At 41.1% G+C, this 22,140-nt stretch overlaps 3 protein-coding genes across 7 annotated transcripts in view; 1 reads left to right on the top strand and 2 right to left on the bottom strand.

Moving 5' to 3' along the window:
* ATG4A (autophagy related 4A cysteine peptidase) overlaps positions 1-293 on the bottom strand; it is a 70,268-nt gene extending 69,975 nt beyond the window's left edge. For 2 of the 4 annotated variants that reach the window (XM_059911609.1, XM_059911608.1), the window contains exon 1: positions 235-293. In XM_059911609.1, coding sequence (XP_059767592.1) covers positions 235-280 — 46 coding nt within the window. In that variant the 5' untranslated portion in view covers positions 281-293. The remainder of the gene's footprint in view (positions 1-234) is intronic. The other 2 variants (XM_059911606.1, XM_059911607.1) reach the window with 1 other exon arrangement.
* Positions 294-608: 315 nt separating this feature from the next.
* On the top strand, positions 609-7,683 carry PSMD10 (proteasome 26S subunit, non-ATPase 10). Of its 2 annotated transcripts, none has more exons than XM_059911613.1 (5): positions 609-803; positions 2,986-3,084; positions 4,117-4,263; positions 4,358-4,445; positions 6,762-6,851. In XM_059911613.1, the coding sequence occupies exons 1-5, from the start codon at positions 690-692 to the stop codon at positions 6,767-6,769; spliced, it is 456 nt and encodes a 151-aa protein (XP_059767596.1). In that variant the 5' UTR covers positions 609-689; the 3' UTR covers positions 6,770-6,851. The 2 variants fall into 2 exon arrangements, with proteins under 2 accessions (XP_059767596.1, XP_059767593.1); XM_059911610.1 differs by having other exon boundaries at positions 610-803; positions 4,358-4,524; positions 6,762-7,683.
* Positions 7,684-11,750: 4,067 nt separating this feature from the next.
* Positions 11,751-22,140, bottom strand: part of VSIG1 (V-set and immunoglobulin domain containing 1) — a 34,840-nt gene continuing 24,450 nt past the window's right edge. The window contains exons 4-7 of the mRNA XM_059910690.1: positions 18,273-18,428; positions 17,760-17,879; positions 13,800-13,947; positions 11,751-13,037 (exon numbers count right to left, since the gene is read on the bottom strand). Coding sequence (XP_059766673.1) covers positions 12,743-13,037; positions 13,800-13,947; positions 17,760-17,879; positions 18,273-18,428 — 719 coding nt within the window. The 3' untranslated portion in view covers positions 11,751-12,742. The remainder of the gene's footprint in view (positions 13,038-13,799; positions 13,948-17,759; positions 17,880-18,272; positions 18,429-22,140) is intronic.

The raw sequence follows: 22,140 nt of genomic DNA, 5'->3' as shown, positions 1-22,140 counted from the left end.
ATCACACTCTGCCTTTGGCATCACCCTGGCACATCACCTTACTACGGTGTCATATGCTATCACTGTTGTGGCAGAATTCTGCCCTAATGCCACTCCGCCGAAACGTCAGAATAATTAACCCCTAGTTCTTTCCATTCCTTTGGCGGCGGTAGCAGCGAAGGGGAGGATGGCCACAGGCACTGGTTCGAGCGCAGGAGGTAGTACTCAGCTGCTACCGTTTTCCCTTCCGCTTACCACTGCAGGTCAGGGCCCCCGTGGGACAGGACTTTCTGGCTCCCATGACTGTCTTGCCATGACCCCGCACCCACTTCGCGTCACCGACTCAATGCCCCAACAGCGACCACCCACCCCGGTTCTACACGAAGCCGCTCCCCGTACCTGACTCCATTCTCCAGCTGTCATCCTGGGCCAATTCCACCGGCCACTTGACTACGGCGGCCGCAAGGGACCCCGGGACTCGTAGTTCCGCGCTGCTAATGGCAGAGACTGAGACAGCGGCAAAGGCGCCTCCCCGCCCGGAACTGCGCTCAAACTGCAACTCCCAGAGGCGCCCTGCGATGGGAAAAGAAGCAAAGGAACGAGCGAGGTTGGTGACTGGGGGAGCTCTAACGCCTCTTTTGATTGGCAGTCGGAGCTGGCGACGTGAGGCGGTCCCTGGTCAGGCTTCACCGAGATCCTGGGAAAGCGAAATGGAGGGGTGTGTGTCTAACCTAATGGTCTGCAACCTGGCCTACAGCGGGAAGCTGGAGGAGTTGAAGGAGACGATCCTGGCCGATAAATCCCTGGCCACTAGGACTGACCAGGTAAAGCAACGCTTGGGGCCTCTCCGCTGGCGGCGGCGGCGGCAGCGGCGGAGACCAACGTGGCTGCCCGGCCCAGCCCAACCCATGGGGAGGCCGGTTCCGAGAGGGCCAGATCCCCGCCCCCGCCGCCCCATCCTTACCCCAGGGTCACCTCAGGACTCGGGACTGGGCGGCCGGAGCTAGCCCCACAAACCGCCAATGTTGTTTTTTGGCCCAGTACTTAGTCGCTGTATCTTGGATATTTCTAGAACGTTTGCGCGTTTCTCAGAAATGCCCAGTCTTTGAGACATCCGTGAGAAGGAAAGTTTTTGGTTTTTGGAAATGGGTTTGTTTGCTTTTATTAGTGATTTTATTCTATGGAACACGTGTAACTGAACGCCTCAGCTGGGAGCTGAGGATACAGTCGAATGGAAGGAGCAGACGTTAATAAAATAATCCCAAATCATATGTCCGATTATAAATTGTGGTAAATACTCGGGAGAGAAGTTGACGTGGGGCTTTCAGGACGTATCATGGAAGGACCTGATTTAATCTCGCTTAGAAAAGCCGAATGTTGTCGTAACTGAAGAGGCTTTGCAAAGGAGGGAAGGTTGGCTGTATCTTGAAGGATGAGTGGGATTTCCCTGGGGGATGAAGGGGTATTCTAGGCAAAGGCAGAACAAAAGTGAGTGGACCTTGGGAAGTGTTTCTTTCTGCCCTCCTGCTCAAAAGACCCTCATGCTTTCACCCTGAGTTTCTAGAAGGATTCACGGTGCCCTCAGTAAGCCAACATACATTTATAGATTGCCTCCTATTTGACAGGCACCATGCTAAGCACTAGCAAGACAGTGTCACATAATTACAAATCTCCATTTTGTGTGTTTGGGAAGACAATTAGAAGTTCGGAGACTTTTTTTCTGGAACTTTCCTTTATTGCTCAACCTGAAAATGCCTTTGTCTAGTTTACCTTCATTTTGGTCTGGTGATATTTAATACTTTAGATTTAATTTACCAATATTAAATTAAGATTTAATAATACTTCTAACCATTCTTCATCAAGTCAATGGCATAAAAAAGGGAGAAACTATTCAAGATCAAAAGACTTAAGAAACATAACAAACATTTGCAACTTATGGAGCTTGTATGGATCCTGATTGAAACAAGCCAACTGCAAAAAGACATTTGGGGGACAGTTGGGGAAACCTGGGTATTTGATGTTATAAAGGAGTTAGTGTTCATTTTAATCAGTGTAATAGCTATGTAGTGAAGTATTTTTTAGATCCTCAAATATTTAGGTATGAAAGGTCATAATATTTAAGATTTGTTTTTAAAAATCTCATCAAGGAGAAAAACAGATGAGGCAAATATGGCAAAATAGTTATAAGATGTAGGTGATAGGCATATGGATTATATTATGTTCCCTGTATTTTTATGTGAGTTTGAAATTTTTGTAATAAAGTTTAAAATACCATTTTCTTTTACATAGGGCTAAGAAATATAGCAGTCACTGCAAAAAAAAAAAAGAGAGAGAGAGAGAGATTCCTTTTGAGAAACATGACTAACTCCTAGCTTATTATTTTTTTAAAGTAATGTTGCTTTCTAATTCTGTGTGTGGTATGTTTTTTAAATGGTTATAGTCTCAACTAGTTTCATGAACATTTCTTTCCCACAAGATACATTTGTTCTTTCTAGAGCATCTAGAAAATTCAGAGCTGACGGGTTTGTGTCCCAACTTCACGATTTACTAGCTGTGCGACCTTGACAAGTTGCTTACCCTGAGGAGTCTGTAAAATGGGGATAATATCCACTGTATAGGATCATGGGGACTACAGGAGATGATGCACGTAAAACTCTTAGCACAGTGCCTGACATAAAAGTACGTAAATAATGGAAATAGCCAAAGCTGTATTTCTGCCGAAGCACTGAAATCAGTTTTTTGCTCTATTGCTTTCATGGCTCTAGTCTGCCCAGAATTACCTACGTTCATCAATGTATTCTCCTCATGTTACTAAAACCTTGGTCTCTCTTATGTAAGTAATATGGTTTAAGGTTACCTACCTGAGGATCCAGCGCTCTCCATTTCTTGTTCCCAAACCGTAGGTTTGCTGGCTCCAATATTAATTTTTTTTTCTGCTTTCTTGCCTTAGTTCTTCTATTTCTCTTCAAGAATGTTGGTCTTATTGCTTCTCTGCTTCCCGTGTAGGACAGCAGAACTGCCTTGCATTGGGCCTGCTCAGCCGGACATACAGAAATTGTTGAATTCTTGCTGCAACTTGGAGTGCCAGTGAATGATAAAGATGATGTGAGTACTAGGCAGAGTTGATAAAGTCCCAGTTATCTTTAGGCTCCAGACTGGTGTTTACGAAAGCCCGAGTATTAAGCTCACAAACAAATTTTAACCTTTATGACTAGGAAGTTACAGCATGGCCCCAGTGACCAAATACAGGACTGGTGGTTGCATTATTTCAGAATGTTCATTTTGCCACTCATAGCCTGTAATTTAAGGTAAACATGCAGATCAAGTCTTATTATGATGACCCCTAAGAGACTACAAATCCTTTTTATTATGTTGGAAATTGTTTTTTTGTGAATATTGCCTGAATAATAAGGGCCTAGATATCTTTTTTTGTTATATAAAGATTTGGTGTAATGGTATTGGTTATATTAGGATAAGACTTGTGAAGAATACGGATGGAAATGTTTTTGTAGGCAGATTCCTTTTCGAGGATGCTCAATGAAATAATATTGATAACGGCAAAAAAGTAAAAACAGTTTAATGGAGGAACAGTTGAATACAGCATATATATCCACCTAATAAAATCATACGCAACCAGGGGATTCCCTGGTGATCCAGTGGTTGGGACTCCGTGCTTTTGCTGCCGAGGGCACAGGTTCAATCCCTGGTCAGGGAACTAAGATCCCGCAAGCCGCCTGGCGTGGCCAAAAATAATAATAATAATGATAATAATATGCAACGAATAAAGTTATGATTCCAAAGAATGACATAGAAAAATTCTCACAAAGTAATGATAAGTGGGCATTGTGGAAAACACCCCTCACGGAACTTGATATCCTATTGGGGTATCCTTGATCCCAATCTTAAAACACATTAGAATTAGACTTATGTATTATTTCCATGTTGTGGGATTATGGGTGCTTTTCTTTTCTTTTATATATCTGGTTTCCAAATATCCTGCAGTGCTTAATGAGAGAAAGAGAAAGAATATTATTTTTTTAAACCATTTACACACAGCTCTGTAAACCCTGCCTAAATGTTAGCATTGATCCCTGTGCCTTTTCTCCCTGGTTTTTGTTCTGCCCACCTCTTTTACAGGCAGGTTGGTCTCCTCTTCATATTGCTGCTTCTGCTGGCCGGGATGAGATTGTAAAAGCTCTTCTGGGAAAAGGTGCTCAAGTGAATGCTGTCAATCAAAATGGCTGTACTCCCCTACATTATGCAGCTTCCAAAAACAGGCATGAGGTAGGATTCCATTCCTAAGCTACTTCTTTTGAGTTCTAAACCTGTACGCAAACACAAATAGATCTCTGCATAGTTTTCTTCTCCATCTTCCCAGATTGCTGTCATGTTACTGGAAGGCGGGGCTAATCCAGACGCTAAGGACCATTATGAGGCTACAGCAATGCACCGGGCAGCAGCCAAGGGTAACTTGAAGATGATTCATATTCTTCTGTACTACAAAGCTTCCACAAACATCCAAGACACTGAGGGTAACACTCCTCTGTAAGTGACAAGTAGCAGTCATTTGTATTCTACCTGACATCAGCCCTCTTGCACTAATTCTTAACACATCATTTCTTTTTTTAGTCTGCTTATAAATGTAATACATGTTTATGGCGAAAAAAAATTGAAAGTACACAGAAGTAGAAAGATAAAAATTCAAAATGCCTATCATTTTGCCACCCAGAAATAACCACTGATAACATTTTAACGTATTTCCTCCCTGTCTTTTATATGCAAATGTGCATACTTTACATACGCTTTTTTTTTTTTTGTAAAATTGGGACGATACTGTGTATGTAGTTTTATATCTTGTTCTTTTCACCTCATAGTATATTGTGAGCATTTTCCAATGTTAATAAATATTTCTAAAACGTTTTTGAATGGCTATCCACAACTCCATTTTATGGATATGGCATAATTTAATAATTCCTCTATTACTGTATATTTAAGCTTTTTTGAGTTTTCCACTATTATAAATAATGCTACATTGACCAACTTTATACAAAAATCATTGGCCATACTGCTGATTATTATCTTAGTATAGAAGTTAGAAGTAGAATTGCTCGTCAACAGATACACATAGTTTAAGACAATTGCTGAATATTCCCAGATTGCTTCCAGAGGAGTTGTATCATTGTACCCTCCCAATAGCAGCGTGAGAGTGCCTATTACCCCCCCACCAACACCAAAAATATCCTTTTCTTATAGGAAAAATGGTATTTCAGAGTTGTAATTTACATTTTTTATTATCAATGAAGCTCAACATTTTTTAATGCCTATGACTAATTATATTCCTTCTCTAAATTATAACTTTTTGTGTCCCTTTCTCTATTTCCTTTTGGAGCATTAATTTATTGTTACTGATTTTTTTATGTACCCTTGACTTGACATAGTACAAATATTAACCTTCTGCCATGTTAGTTGAAAATATTTTTCCCAGTTTGTCTTTTCATTTTGTTTATGATTTTTTTTGAAATAACCGAAGATTTCAACTCTATACAGTCAAACCTATTAATCTTCCCTCATAGCTAGAAAGTGCTTCCTCACCCTGAAATTAGTTAACTATTCACCTGTATTTTATTGTAGTTTTTTTTAAAACATTGCATTGGTTTGGTTTGGTTATTATTTTTCATTTAACTCAAATCCATCTGGAATTGATTTATGCTTGACCTGAAGCCGTCCTCTACCTTGATATTTTTTCTACAGTACTTAGCCACTATTCTTCCTTATCGAATGGTGACTTTTTTGAACCAGAAATTCTGTGAGTCTTCTTTTTAGTCCAAAGTAGGATTCAATTTTTTTTAAAGCATTGTTTTCTTAACTCTTAGTTTTACAATTTTTTTCTGTAGTTCTGAGCGACTCTGTCTAGAAAAACATGCATATTCTAGCCCTTTTCTCCAAATAAGAAAGGCAAGGTGGCCTGGAGGAAATTTAGGAGTCAGGCAGTATCAGGTCCTGAGCAGAGCCTATGATTAAGGAATAGCTACATGCTGTTTACCCAATCCAAACTCAGCCACTTAAACAACTATATTAAATACTTGTATTAAGTAACTCAGAGAAGTTACTTAACATTCCTGAGTCTAATTTCCTTATCTGTAATATGAGGATAATAATTCCTTCCTCACTAGATTGTTGTGAAGGTTAAATAAAATAACATGTTAGTGTCTAATACCCTACCTGGTAAACCGTTAAGTGCCTGACAAGGTTTCCCCCTCACTTACTGCTCAGCCATGTCATCATAGGCAAAGACTAACCTCTGTCACAATTTCAACTGTAAACTGGTGATAATAATACCTTGCTAACTTACAAGGTGTCTGTAACAAGCAGATGATATAAAATTTTTTAAACTGCTTTTCCAAAATTTAAACCACACAAATTGCTGTTAGCAGGTTGTGTATGGAGGTTTTTCGAAGTTCTAGCCTGGAATTATTGCATGTGTTTGGTGTAAACCACTAATCTTCATAAAATAAGGACGTTATTCCTTAGGCTGGCATTTAGATCACTTCTGTTGTAGTAGGACCAGAATTGTGATTTATGATCTGGTATTATAAGACTATTCCAATGAATTTTAACTTATAAACAGTCTTCCCCATGAAAATCGATTTTCCTTTCCAGATTAAGTAACTTTCCAATATTACACTACCTAATAATATGCAGTTTAGACTACCTGTCAGGAAATCCTAACCATTACATAGAATTGCAAATGATTAATCCGTCTTTGTGGTCCTTGATTTCAGACACTTAGCCTGTGATGAGGAGAGAGTGGAAGAAGCAAAACTGCTGGTGTCCCAAGGAGCAAGTATTTACATTGAGAATAAAGAAGAAAAGACACCCCTGCAAGTGGCCAAAGGTGGTCTGGGTTTAATACTCAAGAGAATGGTGGAAAGTTAAGCAGCTTGGATTTATTCTTACTTTGTATGTTTTGTGGTTGTCCCCTAATGTCCTGGAAACTAATGTACTTGTGCACAAGACGTCATCTATGAATGATGAAGTTTTTTCATCTTCCAAGTCTTATAAACATGTTGACTATTGTTCCTGCTGAGGTATTTTTTCTTAGCTTACAACTTGCTTTCCAGGCATTGAATAACGATAATAATAACTGAGATTGTTCTACTGTTGTATATTATTCTGTATTGAATCTTGGTTAACTTTGAATAAGTGATTCTGTGGCTGTTGTGAGTCTTCAGCACCCTGCCATGCACCCTCTATCCCCCCTCTGAGGCAGAACAACCCCAATAGCACCAGGCCAATTGTTTTGCCAAATGTTTCTAGGTGGATTCTAGAATGTTCTTCCATACAGTTGAAACACATCGTAACTCGTTTTTCAAGCCCACTCAGAGGCCTATGCCAAATATTTCTGTTTTTTCCAACAGTATGGTTTAATTTGTTTTTGTTATAGAAGGAATACTTACATATTGTGAGGACGAAATTTTCAGTTCAGAGGGCATGCTATCCAAGTTTGGCATTCGTAAACACTAAAATAATGAAAAATAATAGCCTGTGTACCAATGTATGTTTTTAATGGGCTATTTCCCTCCAAAATAAAGTGTATTGTTTATAAAAAGGAAGTTTTAAAGTACCTATATTAAGTCATCCTGTATTGAAAAGAATGTCAAGCTTGTTACCATGACGTGTAACAAAAATGTATTTTGATCTGTATTTCAGAAACTAAAAAAATAAAATGTTGAGAGAATCTCCCAATTCTTTTTGCAAATCAGACACCCACTTAAGCCTTTAAATCCTTTATAAAGACAATTTCTTAGTTTTTGGTAGCTCTGAAGTCAATAAAATTAGTGAAGCTTGAACTACAGCTAAAATCTTTAAAAATAGTAATCTTCTGAATTGCTAATTAAATGTGGAGCAAAAGAAAATAAGTGTAAACTTGATCTCAATTTAGGGAAGCATTTTAAATGATTACTAGTCATAAAATCTAATGAACTCCAAGTGACTCTTCAAATTATTTTTTAATTTGAACTTTATGCTGCAAATATTGCTTGAAGTAAGTAATCCAGGTGAGTCCACAAACTTCAGTTAATTTGGGGTCAGAGACTTAATGACCAGTATCTAAAATGAATTTTGTAAACGCAAACTGTGTTGTTGATATTCAGACCCTTTTACGTGAGTATTTTGAGTGCTGAGCTTTACAATTATTAATCAGGGAAGCATATTCTTTTCTAGTTCTTCTTACTGAAAGTTCATCAAACCTGAGTTACAGGCCAGTGTAAAAGCTGCAAATATTAACTTCTCAGCATACAATATTGCGGGGAAAGTTCACTTGGTACTCTAAAGGACATGGGAGATCTCAAATGCATAGTTTCTTGGTTGTCGGTCAAGAATTACTATGTTTTAGTCCTTTTTTTTAAATCATAGATCACTATTATTTGGAGGCCCTCCACAGTGCCGTACAAATTCCAGCCTTCTCCCCTTCAGTCAGCACACTACTGTTGATAATGACGTGCAAGAACTTGTCATAGTTCGTAAAGCTGTATATTACATTAAGACAAGAGCTAGCTCTGATTCTGCTCACCATTGTATCATCAGCCACAGTACCTGGTCCATAGTACCCATTCAGTAAATGTCCAGTGGGTGACTGAATAAACAGATGAATTTGGGGAGAATAAGGACCGACAGCCCCAAAGCTGTTCCACTGACTTTAGCATATCCTAGTTGCTAAATGCAGAAATAAAGAGGTGAGAGAAGTTCCTGGAAGTCTTTTTGGGTGGTGAGAAGTGAATGGTTAAGAAGCCAAGGCTGGTTTGGGATTTGGTTGGGACTACCCACTTAACTTTTAACTACCTGTAGCAAAATAAATCAGGTAGTACCTTATCTGAGTGAGAATTAAGCTGAAACAATTTGGTCGAAGCTTAAGCTATCAGACTATTTGGGTAATGACCTATTCCATTACTTATCTTCTGATCCACTGATGAATAAGCAGAAAAAAAAAAACTTTCTTTTGTTCCCTTATTGGAAATCTCTTTAACATAGGAGTCCATTTTCCTGCCCAAGTAAAATTTAGTGAACACAATTTTGTTACGATTCTGTATTTTATACAGTTTCAGGATTCATCACAAACATAAATATATGGTATATTATGGATGTACTAATAGAAGATTAAGGAGACTGGGATAAAAGTTGCACTGACCCAGAATGGCCTTATAAGTAGGTGGAGTAGATAGATGGTAACCCGCATGGGTTGATTTGAGAGGGGCTGAGAAAGCTTCTTTCTCCAGGAATATCATCTCCCCTCTGGATTGTTCCAGTGCTTGAAATTCCACCATTTTTAGTATCTTTGGATTAAAGAATTATCTGTCTTCAAGAGTCCCCTCTTAGGGACTTCCCTGGTGGTGCAGTGGTTAAGAATCCGCCTGCCAATGCAGGGGACACGAGTTCGTTCCCTGGTCCAGGAAGATCCCACATGCCGTGGAGCAACTAAGCATGTGCACCACAACTACTGAGCCTGAGCTCTAGAGCCCGTGAGCCACAACTACTGAGCCCACATGCCACAACTGCTGAAGGCCACGTGCCTAGAGCCCGGGCTCTGCAACAAGAGAAGCCACTGCTTTGAGAAGTCTGCGCACCACAGCAAAGAGGAGCCCCCGCTCACTGCAACTAGAGAAAGCCCGCGCACAGCAACGAAGACCCAATGCAGCCAAAAATAAAAAAAAAATTTTTTAAAGAGTCCCCTCTTAAAAGATAAATTTTCCTAAGAGAGCTAGTTTATTATCAACCTGAATGACATCACTGGATGATGAAAGATAATGTTCACTGGACAAGAACAGGCCACAGAACAGCTACCTTTTGAAAGGGTGGCAAGGGTAGAGAGAGGTTGAGCAATGAATCCTGCCTGAGGGACGCAGATCCAAATGGGTCACTGAGCCAGTAGGCGCATGACAATCCTGGGTGTTTGGAAAATAATGCCAGAAGGCCAAGAAGGGCACTGAAAGGAGAGACCCAAAGATACCACTTTAGATTAACCTCACCTACTTCCCAACCTTGCCCAGCTAGGGTTTTTGCATTGGCAACATGTACCCTATATCCTTAAATCTGGACCATACCCTCCATTCCTGGCAAATTCATTATGTTGATTTCAACTCAGCTTCCAGACTATCAAGATCATTTTGAGTATCCACGCATCCCAGGATGCATGATTTATTAAGTGTACCTTCTGTGTTTTTATCTAATTCACTAGTTCTTATTCTTGGATTCAGGGAGTCTGTAATTTATCTAAAACTGTACTTGACATTTTGTGTGTATAAGCATTTTTCTAAGGAGAGGGGTCCAGAGTTTTCAGTGTATTCTCAAAGTGATCCATGGCCTCAAAAAAGGTTAAAAACTGCTGATCCAACTATTTATTGGCATTTTGATCAGAACAGTGCTAATAAGAGCAGAGCTCTATAAGACCACTGAGGGTGCCTGCCTTCCTGTTCAGCACCAATTCAGCAGAAATTTGGGGGTGGTGTTGACTACTATATATTATTAGTCTCTTGCGATTTACCTCTATCATAAGAGTAGAAGGAAGGTGAATTCCAGCTACTTTGGCATTCTGGTAATTGAAATTTTTAAGCTCTAAATGTCCGATCATTCTTAAGACCTTCATCATTTTGCTTCCTGAACCCATCAGACACTGTATGTCATAATATTATATTTGGTCTGAATGGAATTACAGATGCTTCAAAAATCCCTGCGATTGGCTGAAAATTAACACATCAAGGAAAATGCATAAGTAAAAACTTGCTATCTCTTCTCTCCGTGACTCTGGACAAGCGTAATATTAATTTCAATTTCAATCTACCCTAAAACCTTCTAAGACTCTACCTCAATTAGTGTATAGGTATGATCTGTATACAAAAGGTTTCACAGTTTCCTCTACATGAAAATCTGAATGTGATAAGTTACAGATTCATTACTTTATTTTAAAAGACGTCACTTAGGGGCTTCCCTGGTGGCACAGTGGTTAAGAATCCGCCTGCCAATGCAAGGGACACGGGTTCGAGCCCTGGCCCAGGAAGATCCCACATGCCGCGGAGCAACTAAGCCCATGCGCCACAACTACTGAGCCTGAGCTCTAGAGCCCGCAAGCCACAACTACTGAGCCCACGTGCCACAACTACTGAAGCCTGCGCGCCTAGAGCCCGTGCTCTGCAACAAGAGAAGCCACCATAATGAGAAGCCCGCACACCACAACGAAGAGTAACCCCGGCTTACCGCAGCTAGAGAAAGCCCGCGCATAGCAACAGAGACCCAACACAGCCAAAAATAAAAAATAAAATAAATAAAATTTTTTTTAAAAAAGACTTCACTTAGAAGGAAGTCAGACACAAAAAAGTACATACTGTATGGTCCTATTTATATGAAGGTCAAGAAAAGGCAAAGCTAATCTCTAAGGATGGAAAACAAATCAGTGGTTGCCTGGGTCCAGGTTGATGGTGGGATTGCACAAAGGGACACAGGAAACACTTTGGGATGATGGAAATGCTCCATTTAGATTATCACGGTGGTTTCATGGGTGTATACGTCTGTCAAAACTCATCAAATTTTACACTTGAAATAGGTGCAGTTTATTGTACATAGTGTATATATCAATAAAATTATTTATAAAAGATTTACCTTAGGATCATTAAAATAAGATTTTTATTGAGTATTACTTATTGAACCTTAAAATAAGATTTAAAATCTGATTGATTACACAGATGAAAAAGTCTACAGGTAAATTTCTTCAAAGTGAGATGTGGGTGAAATATGATCAATAGAAAAGCTTTATAACAGGTGAAGAAGAAGTGATATCAATGCATTTTAGTTAATATTAAGCATGTATACAAGAATGATATCTCTTTATTAATGTGAAATATCCCAACAGTAAAATAGATTAATTAGTTCAGATTATCTAAAATAGATCTTAAGTGTTCATTTAGAACAGTTTCCTAGTCTGGCCCTTCCAAAGTAGATAGCATCAGACAGTGTGACAACATAATAGCTCATTCAAAGCTAAATTGTACATCACCTGTAATATCAATATTTTGTGTTCATTGAAGGAAAAGTGTATTTGGAATTGTTTGCCTGTACGTTATTTTGCATTTAAAAATTGGGGTATTTTAAAATTTTGCTGTGCTCAGATATTGGATAGCCGGTGGTTCTTTGGGAAATCTAATATGATAAATGAAGCATTAATTTTAAGACCTAGTTTTAAATGCTATGTACCAATTAATATGTACCCTTTATTTCCCTCTGGAATTTTAAGGAATTTTTTTCCAATCTATGAGATAATGCTGGTGAATTCTTTTCTTAGCGGTCAATGTGAAAATGAATAGGGAAGCTCTGTCAACAACAAATCCTAGAAATAATATTGAATCCAGTTAATGCCACCTTGTCATGTGTGCATGTGGAATCTCAAAGAGTAGCTAGAAATAGAGAAGTAAGATTGTCTGAAATAAGACACAGGTGTTGCAAAACACCTTCAACTGAGTTCAAAATCACTTGTCATTTCATTAGTTGTGTTTACATGTTAGTCAAATTGTAAGTACTCTATACTGGTAATGCAGGAACCCTTGCATTTATTTAGTAGTTATCTTGACCTGTCTGTTTTGGATTGATGGTAGGAGCACCTTGTTAGAAGAGGGTTGGTCAGAATGGAGGGAGGTGGTGGGTTAGTTAGGTCAACTGAATTCCAAACGCCGGTAATGGGTTCCTTAGTGATGAAGACTGTACTCAGGCCACCGGCCTATGTCTTAATCACCCCCTTTCCCTCGTCACAGGAGGGCTCAACTACAATCGAGGGCTCCGGTTCCTGCTGTGGCTCCAGCTTGATCTCAAGCTCAGGCGCCCGGGCAAGCTCAGGCCCTGAGGCCGGCTCCAGCAAGGCAGGCTCAGGCTTGGGGATAGGCTTGTGATCTGGCCACAGGGCGGTATTAGGCTCAGCCTCATGGATGGAAGGTGGCAGAGTTGCTTCTGTTTGGATGATATCTTCATCTGGTATTGTCTCACACTCTGTACTTTGGTTTATCTTTGTCATTAGTCTGCAGGAAGAAGGCCCAGGGAAGAACAAGTTAGGGTTTGACATCTCACATGGAGCTATAGGCTCTGTAGCCTCAGTGACCATAGGTCCCAATCTGTTCGGGACCTCTGTGATTTCTGATAGTCTGACTCACTGTCAGACCACGGGTCTCCATTTGGGGTGCAGAAAGGTGAGGTCTCAACAATATAATGAAAGTTCAAGAAAGACAAACTAGTGTTTAAGAGGTGAGAAAACTGTTGTGAGGTTGAAAGGGTCTGAAGTTCTAATAAGGTCTTTGGCCAAATCCATGGCTCTGGTGCGTGTCTAGCACCCACTCCATCTAGCACAATGCTTGGCACTTGATTGTGGAAGCACAGAAATGGATAAGAAATAACATTTGATAAGAAATAACAAAGTGGTCAAGAGCCTGGGCCCTCAGCACTTTTGCTTCCATGGGCCCCTTGTTCCATAAAATAAATATTAAAAATTATATTTTATCACTATTGGTAGAAGGACAAGTATACTAATATATTAAAACATTTTCTTAACCCTAAAAGGATTGTCGTGGCAGTTAAATGAGTTGATACACATAAAATGCTTAGAACAGAGTCTGGCCCACAGCGCTCAGTACACGATAGCCATCACCATTCTTTTATAAAAGCAGTGAGTAAGCAGAAAGATACCTCTATATCTTATGCTAAAAGGAGTGCTTAGGAAGAGCTGACTGAAAGAGATAGGCCTGAGAAATGTCTATTCAAGTAAAGACAACAAAGTAAGGTCTTACTCGAGTTCTGTGGTGGGTTTAGAATTTCTCTTCCTTTCCTTCCGCTTCGCCTTTGCCTTGTTCCTTGCGAAGCACACCACAGAGAAGATAATGGCAGCACCTACTAGGGTACCCACCAAGGCCCCGACGATGATTCCAACTTCTGGATCTGGAGGACACAAGCAGCTGGTTAGGAAAGTGGAGCATAGTGTCTGCCTCATCCACGTGCATTCGTGACCAGCGGGGAATATCCGGGGCATTCATATAGTGGGAAGGTGCCTTGTATGGGCTGAGAGCGTGGAAACCCCTAGAACTTTTTCAGCTGGACTCATAGCGGGAGAAGAAAGGTGACTGGCTTGACTATGTAGTCTTCCCATTCACATTTACACACATAAAGAAAAAAAAATATGCCAGCTTGGGGGAGGTGGGGTTGCTTTAGAAATGCGGTTTTGGACTTCCCTGGCGGTCCAGTGGTTAGGACTCTGCGCTTCCACCGCCGGGGGTGCGGGTTCGATCCCTGGTCGGGGAACTAAGATCCTGTGGCACGGCCCCGCCCCCCCCAAAAAAATGCGGTTTGGAGAAATAAGTCTTCACCGTACATTTGCTTGGGCAGTGAGAGACACGATGGAGCTGCAATCCGGTCACCAGAGAAATGATGTCTGTTACAGGCAGGGACATTTCACCAGGCTTTCCCAAAGCATGGGTGAAGTAGTTCCCTAAAAACCTTCTCTTCCACAGATTCCATGCTCACCAAAGAGCCTCATGCATTCTGGCCACTGGGAAGGGATATGCCCATTTCCATAAACAGGCATCTGGTTTATTAGATCAGTCTACGGAGAAACTTAATGAGCATGAGATGATCTAGCTGAGCGCCAGACCTTCAAGCACTGAGGTATTGTCCACAAGAGACCATGTCTGGGTTCCAGGTGGGCCCATCCCCATCGGCCTCCCTTCAAGCAAGGATGGATATCTTACACTTTGAGATGAAAGCCTAGTTGAGTTGCCTGATCATTCTTTTAACTTTCTATGATTAAAGGAATACATGTGCATCATTTAGAAAGTCAAACAGTTCTACTAGGCTTCTAACAAAAAAAAAAATCAGCAGTTCCTTTCTCCACTCCTTCCCATCTCTAAGTCCCATTCACAAGAGGAATTTGCCCCCATGTTTCTATTACACTTGTTCTAATATGTTCTGCCTTTTCCAATTTTTGTCATTTTCTATTGGCTTCCTACTCTGGAGGTTGAGGATTTAACTCTCTTACACCACTCCCCTCACATCCCGCCATATTCTCCTAATATAACATAAGGTACCGTTAAATCAATGTTTGCAGTATTGTGACTACGTAAATATCGTTCACAGCTGCAGAACATAGTATGATTCTTTCTTGTACAACATTTTAAAAATTTCCCCAAGGTTAATAATTGCCTCATTTGGGGATTTATGGGTTTTTTAATGTATTATTACTAATCCCCAAAATTTCCAGCAAAAGTCCTTTCAGTAGTTTCAAACACATCGGCTAATCTATCAGTTTCTTTTTTTTTTTTTTTTTTTTGACTGTGTTCTGTCCTTGTTTCTGTGCGAGGGCCCTCTCCAGTTGCGGCAAGCGGGGGCCACTCTTCATCGCGGTGTGCGGGCCTCTCACTATCGCGGCCTCTCTTGTTGTGGAGCACAGGCTCCAGACGCGCAGGCTCAGTAGTTGTGGCTCACGGGCCTAGTTGCTCTGCGGCATGTGGGATCTTCCCAGACCAGGGCTCGAACCCGTGTCCCCTGCATTGGCAGGCAGATCCTCAACCCCTGCGCCACCAGGGAAGCCCTATCGGTTTCTTATGTTGTTGTTTCTTCCCTTGGAGACATCCCTTCTGGAGTCCCCCACCTTCCTCCCCGAGCATGGACTGGTTGCCCTCCTAAGTCTGCTGCTCTGCTGTCATCCTTCAACCTCCTTTTACCCTCATCCTAATTTTAAAGATAAAGAAACAGGCTTTGCAAGCTCCATCTCAAATAGCACTTCACTGGTAAAGCTGGCCCTGGTTCTATAAGCATAATTAGTTGTTTCTTCTTTGGCATCCTATAGACCCTGTGCAGACCTCTGTTATAACATTTAACAAATTTTAGTGTTTGTGCCTCTAGCTAATCTGTGAGCTCCTTGAGCGTAAGACATATATCTTATTAATGTCTGAATCTCCATCGCCTAGGACATTCCCTGGCATACAGTAGATAGTCAATGAAGGTTTGAGGAAGGGAGGGATGGAGAGAAGGAGGGAGGCAGGAAGTCAAGAAGGCAGGAAGGCAGGAAGGAAGCCAAATGCTAGACATCATTGAAAAGAGGATTCAAAAGGAAGCAAGGCTCAAGTACAAATCTGAGGAGTCTCTATATCTGCAATATGACTGTACCTCTAGAAAGGCAAAAAGAGATTGGGGAAGATCTGGAGGAAGACAGCAGAAATGATCAAGGGAGCAGGGACAGAATGGGACCACAAAAAAGGACACACAAAAAGATGACGTTTCCAGCCATAAAAAGAAACAAAATTGAATTATTTGTAGTGAGGTGGATGGACCTAGAGTCTGTCATACAGAGTGAAGTAATTCAGAAAGAGAAAAACAAATATAGTATGCTAACACATATATATGGAATCTAAAAAAGCCAAAAATGGTTCTGAAGAACCTAGGGGCAGGACAGGATTAAAGATGCAGACGTAGAGAATGGACTTGAGGACACTGGGAGGGGGAAGGGTAAGCTGGGACAAAGTGAGAGAGTGGCATGGACATATATACACTACCAAATGTAAAATAGATAGCTAGTGGGAAGCAGCCGCATAGCACAGGGAGATCAGCTCTGTGCTTTGTGACCACCTAGAGGGCTGGGATAGGGAGGGTGGGAGGGAGGGAGATGCAAGAGGGAAGAGATATGGGGACATATGTATATGTATAGCTGATTCACTTTGTTATAAAGCAGAAACTAACACACCATTGTAAAGCAATTATACTCCAATAAAGATGTTAAAAAAAATGGCTGAAAGTGATACGAAAATGAAGGAGCAAACTGGAGTTGGAAAATGCCTGATTCCGGACAAATAAAAGGAAGAAAGCTCAGCTTCATAGGAAAATAATATTCCAATGGAACTGGGCCCCCTGGATATGGTATATATTAAAATCACAGATTGAAAGGAAGTTTGAAAAAATGAATAAATGACAGGATCTGAAATGTAATGAAGTGATCCTTGAGAGGTGTAGCAAGATATCCCTTGTGAGAACTTGCCCCCTGATTGGCCCAATTTGACAATCTCAGGCCCTCAAGTCTATGCTTAGTAACTAGGCACCTTTGAACTGGAAGGTTGAGGTTTAGAGGCATCGTGACTCTGCCAGTTACAAACTGAATGACCCTGAGCAAGTCACTTACCTCCCTGAGCTTTAGTTTCCTTTTCAGTAAAGTGAAGCTTAACAATATATTCTGCCTCCTAGACGGGGTGATTGTAGGACAGAGTGGGATAATGCTCACAGCACCCGGCCAAGCGTCCGGCACATATTTTGTGCTCCGCAATATTAGCTACTCTGAATGTAGGTGCAAGTGTCGTTATTACTATTATTATTAGAGGCAGATTTTAGCAAATTAGTCAATAACTGGAAAGTTTGTGAGCTCCATGTTTGACACAGATTGCTATAGCTTCACCTGGATCTACCAACAGCATCACAAAGAAAATTCAGCTTCATACTATGAATGAGGCTGTTGTTTTACTTTCCGGAGGTTTTGTGAGGGTTAAGCAAATTAATTTTTATAAACAATTTGAAGCAGCACGTGGCATATATTAAGTATTATGTAAGCGTTAGATATTAGGATGGTCATCCACCATGTCAACCTATAAATAAAGCACCAAAATCTCCAGTCAGGAAGGACTAACCGGGGATTCTAATTAATTTACTTGATTGGCAGGCCCAGGATACTTGACTTAAGGAGAAACTGTTAAGTTATATGATCAACTCACGTGAAGAAGTTAGGTCAATTTCACAGGAACTATTGCCAAGGTTGTTGATAGCGGTGCACTGGTAATAACCTTGTACAAAATTGGTCAGATTTCCAATAAACAAAATCCCGGTGGCTGGGTCTGTCAAAACCAGGAAATAGCATTTTGAAATCTCTTATGTGGGTAGAGATCATGGGAATGTAGCAGACCATTCAATGCCCACCCACTTCCTCACATTGGCCTCCCTTTCTTGAGATGTCCAGGGTCCAACTAGACCCCTGGAGACTCCCATCTGGGACCATGCCTATTTTCTCCACACTCACCGCCTGTGAGCCAAAAATGGTCTTGACTTCTAGAAGTTGGGGAGAAGACCAGAGGACAACCATCTTGATGGAAGATTGGCATTCTTTGTACATTCTCCCCCCAGAAAAATAGAAGACTGTGCTCTAAGGACAAGCAGCCAGTCACACACACATGCTGTCAACCAAGCCCACACACCAGGCCTTGCCAGGGGCAGCAGAGGGCTATACTCACTGAAGCTTTCTTTCACTGGGACGATGTCTCTTCCTTCAAGTTTATACCAATAGTACACCGGGGAAGGTGTTCCAAGCACAGAGAGGCAAGTAAGAGATATAGGATGGCCAGGTTCTGGTATTCCTTGGATGCTGCAAAAGGGCTTGGAAGGTTTGACTGTAAGGCAATGACAAAGAGTAAAAACTCCTGCATGATGAATGGCAGTCTGTACCAATTTTAGTCACTTCCTCACTTTCATTCACTTCCTCACTTTCATTTTGTAGAGTATGTATACTTACTTTTTTTTTAATCTTTAAAAACTTATTTTGACAGTTTTCTAGTTGTACCACCAGGTGGGAGTAGAGCACTTCAGGTACAAAGACCTTCCGTCACTGGACCATTAATATTCTAATAGCATCCATTCTATCTGCCTGCTCCCCAGATTCATAACCATGAATTTCCGCATTGTGCCTTAAAATATGCCTTTATTAAAAAACAACTAGGAACATAGTTTATACTTTGAAAGCACAGTCTTAAAGGAAAACAGAACCCTTAAATACTTGGAGATAACTGGTTACTTATTCTTTTTAAAACATTGTTTTATTAATGCCATATTTTTCCTTTGTGAGTCATTTTTTGGCATTTATTCTTCTGGGGGTGACACAAAATGGAGGGTTTGAATTTGCCCGTGTCCCTCATCGGGAGGGGAAACCCATTGGGGGGGAGGGGTGTGCTACAGGGCACTGAAATCTTGATTCATCCTTCACGCCACAAGCATTTACTTGAGTGCCTTCTGTGTGCCCAGCACCGGACTAGGCACCAGAAATTCAAAAGTGACTCTGACACAGTTCTGAAGTAGGGTGGGGGAGTGGTAAGAGATTAGGCTAGAGAGCAGTGAGGCCATAGATTAGGGGGCTCTGTGTTTCATGTATTTTATACCTAGAGCAGCAGGACCACAGAAGGAATTTAAGCAGAGGAGGGACGATGATCATTTTAACGTTTTAGATGAATTGCTCTGACTCCAGGGGTTCCTGAGCCAAGGGACAGGAGGAGACAGATTCAAGCCATATTAAGAAGTCGAGAGGGCTTGAGGACCAGCTGGATCTGTGGCATGAGGAAGAGGGTGGGCTCAGTGATGGCTCCCAGGTTCCTGATTTGACAGCTGGGTACACGATCTTGCCATCCCCTGAGATAAATACAGGGTTAGGGTGAGGGTTAGGGTTAGGGTAAGGAGCAGGTGTTCGGGGAAGTAGTGAGGAGGAGGAAGGGGCGATGATGAGGTCAGTTGGGATATACTGAGTTTCAGCTGCGTATGGGGAACTCCTGTGGGAAGCTGAGAATCTGATTCTCCTCACTTATCTTAATGCTCACAGCTTATTCTATCCTCAGTCTGACTTATAGATAAGGATCTGAATCGATACTTTCCAATTCACCTTCCTTAATTTGGATATAAAACACTCCAAAGGCATAGATTCTCTGCCTTAGGCTAGTTAGACCCTAAATGCTCCAGCCTGCCCAGCTCTCTGGCTCTTACTTGGGAAGCAGCAGTAAAGAGCACAGCTCTGGATCCACACCGAACCCTGCTCCACAACTTTACCCTAGACGTATTTAGGCAAGTAACCTAGCATGGCCAAACCTCAGTTGATTCATCTGTAAAATGTGAACAGGAGATTACCTGGCCTCCAGCTTATCCAAATATATTGTATTTACATAAATAAAATAATGTATATAGTATCGTACACATGGAATTGCTGTTGGCCACAGGCAGGAATGAACTCCTGCTGCCACATTTCCGACCTTGCCACTGACAACCTTGCAATCTCAGACTCTAACCCACTGTACATGTGAGCAGGAAAACAGATGGATATAGCTAGAGTTCTTTGAAAATTTCACAATCACGTCTTGTCTTTTAATTGAAGTATGCTCGATTTGCGATATTCTGTTACAGTTTCAGATGTACAGCAGAGCGATTTAGTATTTTTGCAGATTATGCTCCATTATAGGTTATGATAATGGGTATAATTCCCTGTGCTATACAGTATATCCTTGTTGCTTATCTACTATATATATAGTAGTTTGTATCTGTTAATCCCACACCCCTAATCTGTCCCTCCCCCTTCCTCTTCCCTCTGATAGCCACTAGTTTGTTTTCTATGTCTGTGAGTCTGTTCTGCATATACATTCGTTTGTATTATTTTTTAGATTCCACGTATAAATGATATACAGTATTTGTCTTTCTCTGTTGGACTTATTTCACTAAGCATAATATTCTCTAGGTCCATCCATTCTGCTGCAACCAGCAGTATTCCATTCTTTTTTATGGCTCAGTAATATTCCATTGTGTATATGTACCATACCTTCTTAAGCCAATTGTCTGTTGTGCCATCCCTTCTTTTAAACAGGTGTCTTTTAATTAAAAGAAGTATTTTTCCGTTTAGCTCTTTATTCTTTCTTTTTTTAAATAACTTTATTTATTTATTTATTTTTGGCTGCATTGGGTTTTCATTGCTGCGCGCAGGCTTTCTCTAGTTGCGGCGAGCGGGGGCTACTCTGCGTTGCGGTGCGTGGGCTTCTCATTGTGGTGGCTTCTCTTGTTGCGGAGCATGGGCTCTAGGCACACGGGCTTCAGTAGTTGTGGTTCACGGGCTCTAGAGCGCAGGCTCAGTAGTTGTGGCACATGGGCTTAGTTGCTCCGCAGCATGTGGGATCTTCCTGGACCAGGGAACGAACCCGTGTCCCCTGCATTGGCAGGCAGATTCTTAACCACTGTGCCACCAGGGAAGTCCCTCTTTATTCTTTCTTACTGTGGATTTCCTCAGATGGAGATAACTCCTTGGATTTGCCTACCCTAAATAAACTAGGCTATTTAACCAGAAATCCAGTGCACCTATCACTAGATTTAGATATTGCCTTTTTTAAAAACGTGGTGATTTTATTCCACCGTAAGTGGAATAGAATAATCTGAACCGAAAATTAAACGGGGGTGCTTCATCACGGAGCCAGACCCCAGGACTTGAACTAATTATGGACAAAAACCTGGAATGACTTGCATTCATTTCTTGAGCCCAGAATCAAACCCAGATAGGCATTTTTTTTATTTTGCTGAACACATTTTTCTTTTATTTTTTATTAACCAAACACTTAGTGAATCACTTTGAACCACATCCCAAACCCATATATTTTCTAAGACTACTGATTCAGTATTGAATTGACATTTCATCCAGTTAAAGTGCCTGGCAGAACTTGGATGTTTTACTGGCAAAGCCACTGATCTACCATTTAGCTTTATTGCTTTCAACAGAATTGGGATGGGAAGAAGAGGCTCACCTCAGAAAATAAATGAAAATGTTTCAGTGTGTTCTCAAACCTTCTCTAAATTCATCATTTTCTTTTTATGTGCCAAATTGCAGAAGGAAGATGATGCTTGTTCCAAATGCATACAAAATAATTATTCAAACTTCTGCTGGGTATTTTTCAGAGATTCATTTTCCAAGGCTATCATACCTAATGGAAGTCTCTCAAATGAATGGTTGTCCAAACCACCTGGGCCTTTGCGCATTGCTGTTTCCTTCACCTAAATCGTGCCCTGCCACCTCAGCTCCTCTTCTGCCTGACACGCTCTTGCACATCCTTCAACATTCAATGCAGAAGTCACTTTCTGCAGGAAGCCTTCTCCAGTTCCCCCTGCATGGCTTTATGCCCTTTCCCCTGTGATCTCCCAGCTCTCCTCTCCTCCCTCCACTGTAAACTTATGTTATATATCTGCCTCGCCCACTAGACTTTGAAGTTTAGGAGGGCCGGGAGCTGAACTTTTACATCTTTCCATCTCCATTGCCTACCATAGTAACTGAACATGTGTTCAGGGTTTGCCGAATGAATTTATGCATGA

This window comes from Balaenoptera ricei, chromosome X (assembly GCF_028023285.1).
Source record: "Balaenoptera ricei isolate mBalRic1 chromosome X, mBalRic1.hap2, whole genome shotgun sequence".
Taxonomy (NCBI): Eukaryota; Metazoa; Chordata; class Mammalia; order Artiodactyla; family Balaenopteridae; genus Balaenoptera; species Balaenoptera ricei.
The sequence above is the reverse complement of the archived record's forward strand: the minus strand, read 5'-3'. Positions and strand labels throughout refer to the sequence as shown.

Bases quoted from the DNA above. Each gene is read 5' to 3' on its own strand.
- PSMD10 (XM_059911610.1), top strand. From the start codon at position 690: ATGGAGGGGTGTGTGTCTAACCTAATGGTCTGCAACCTGGCCTACAGC. The intron at 804-2,985 runs GTAAAGCAACGC...CTTCCCGTGTAG, and splicing joins TGGCCACTAGGACTGACCAG to GACAGCAGAACTGCCTTGCA. The intron at 4,264-4,357 runs GTAGGATTCCAT...CCATCTTCCCAG, and splicing joins CTTCCAAAAACAGGCATGAG to ATTGCTGTCATGTTACTGGA.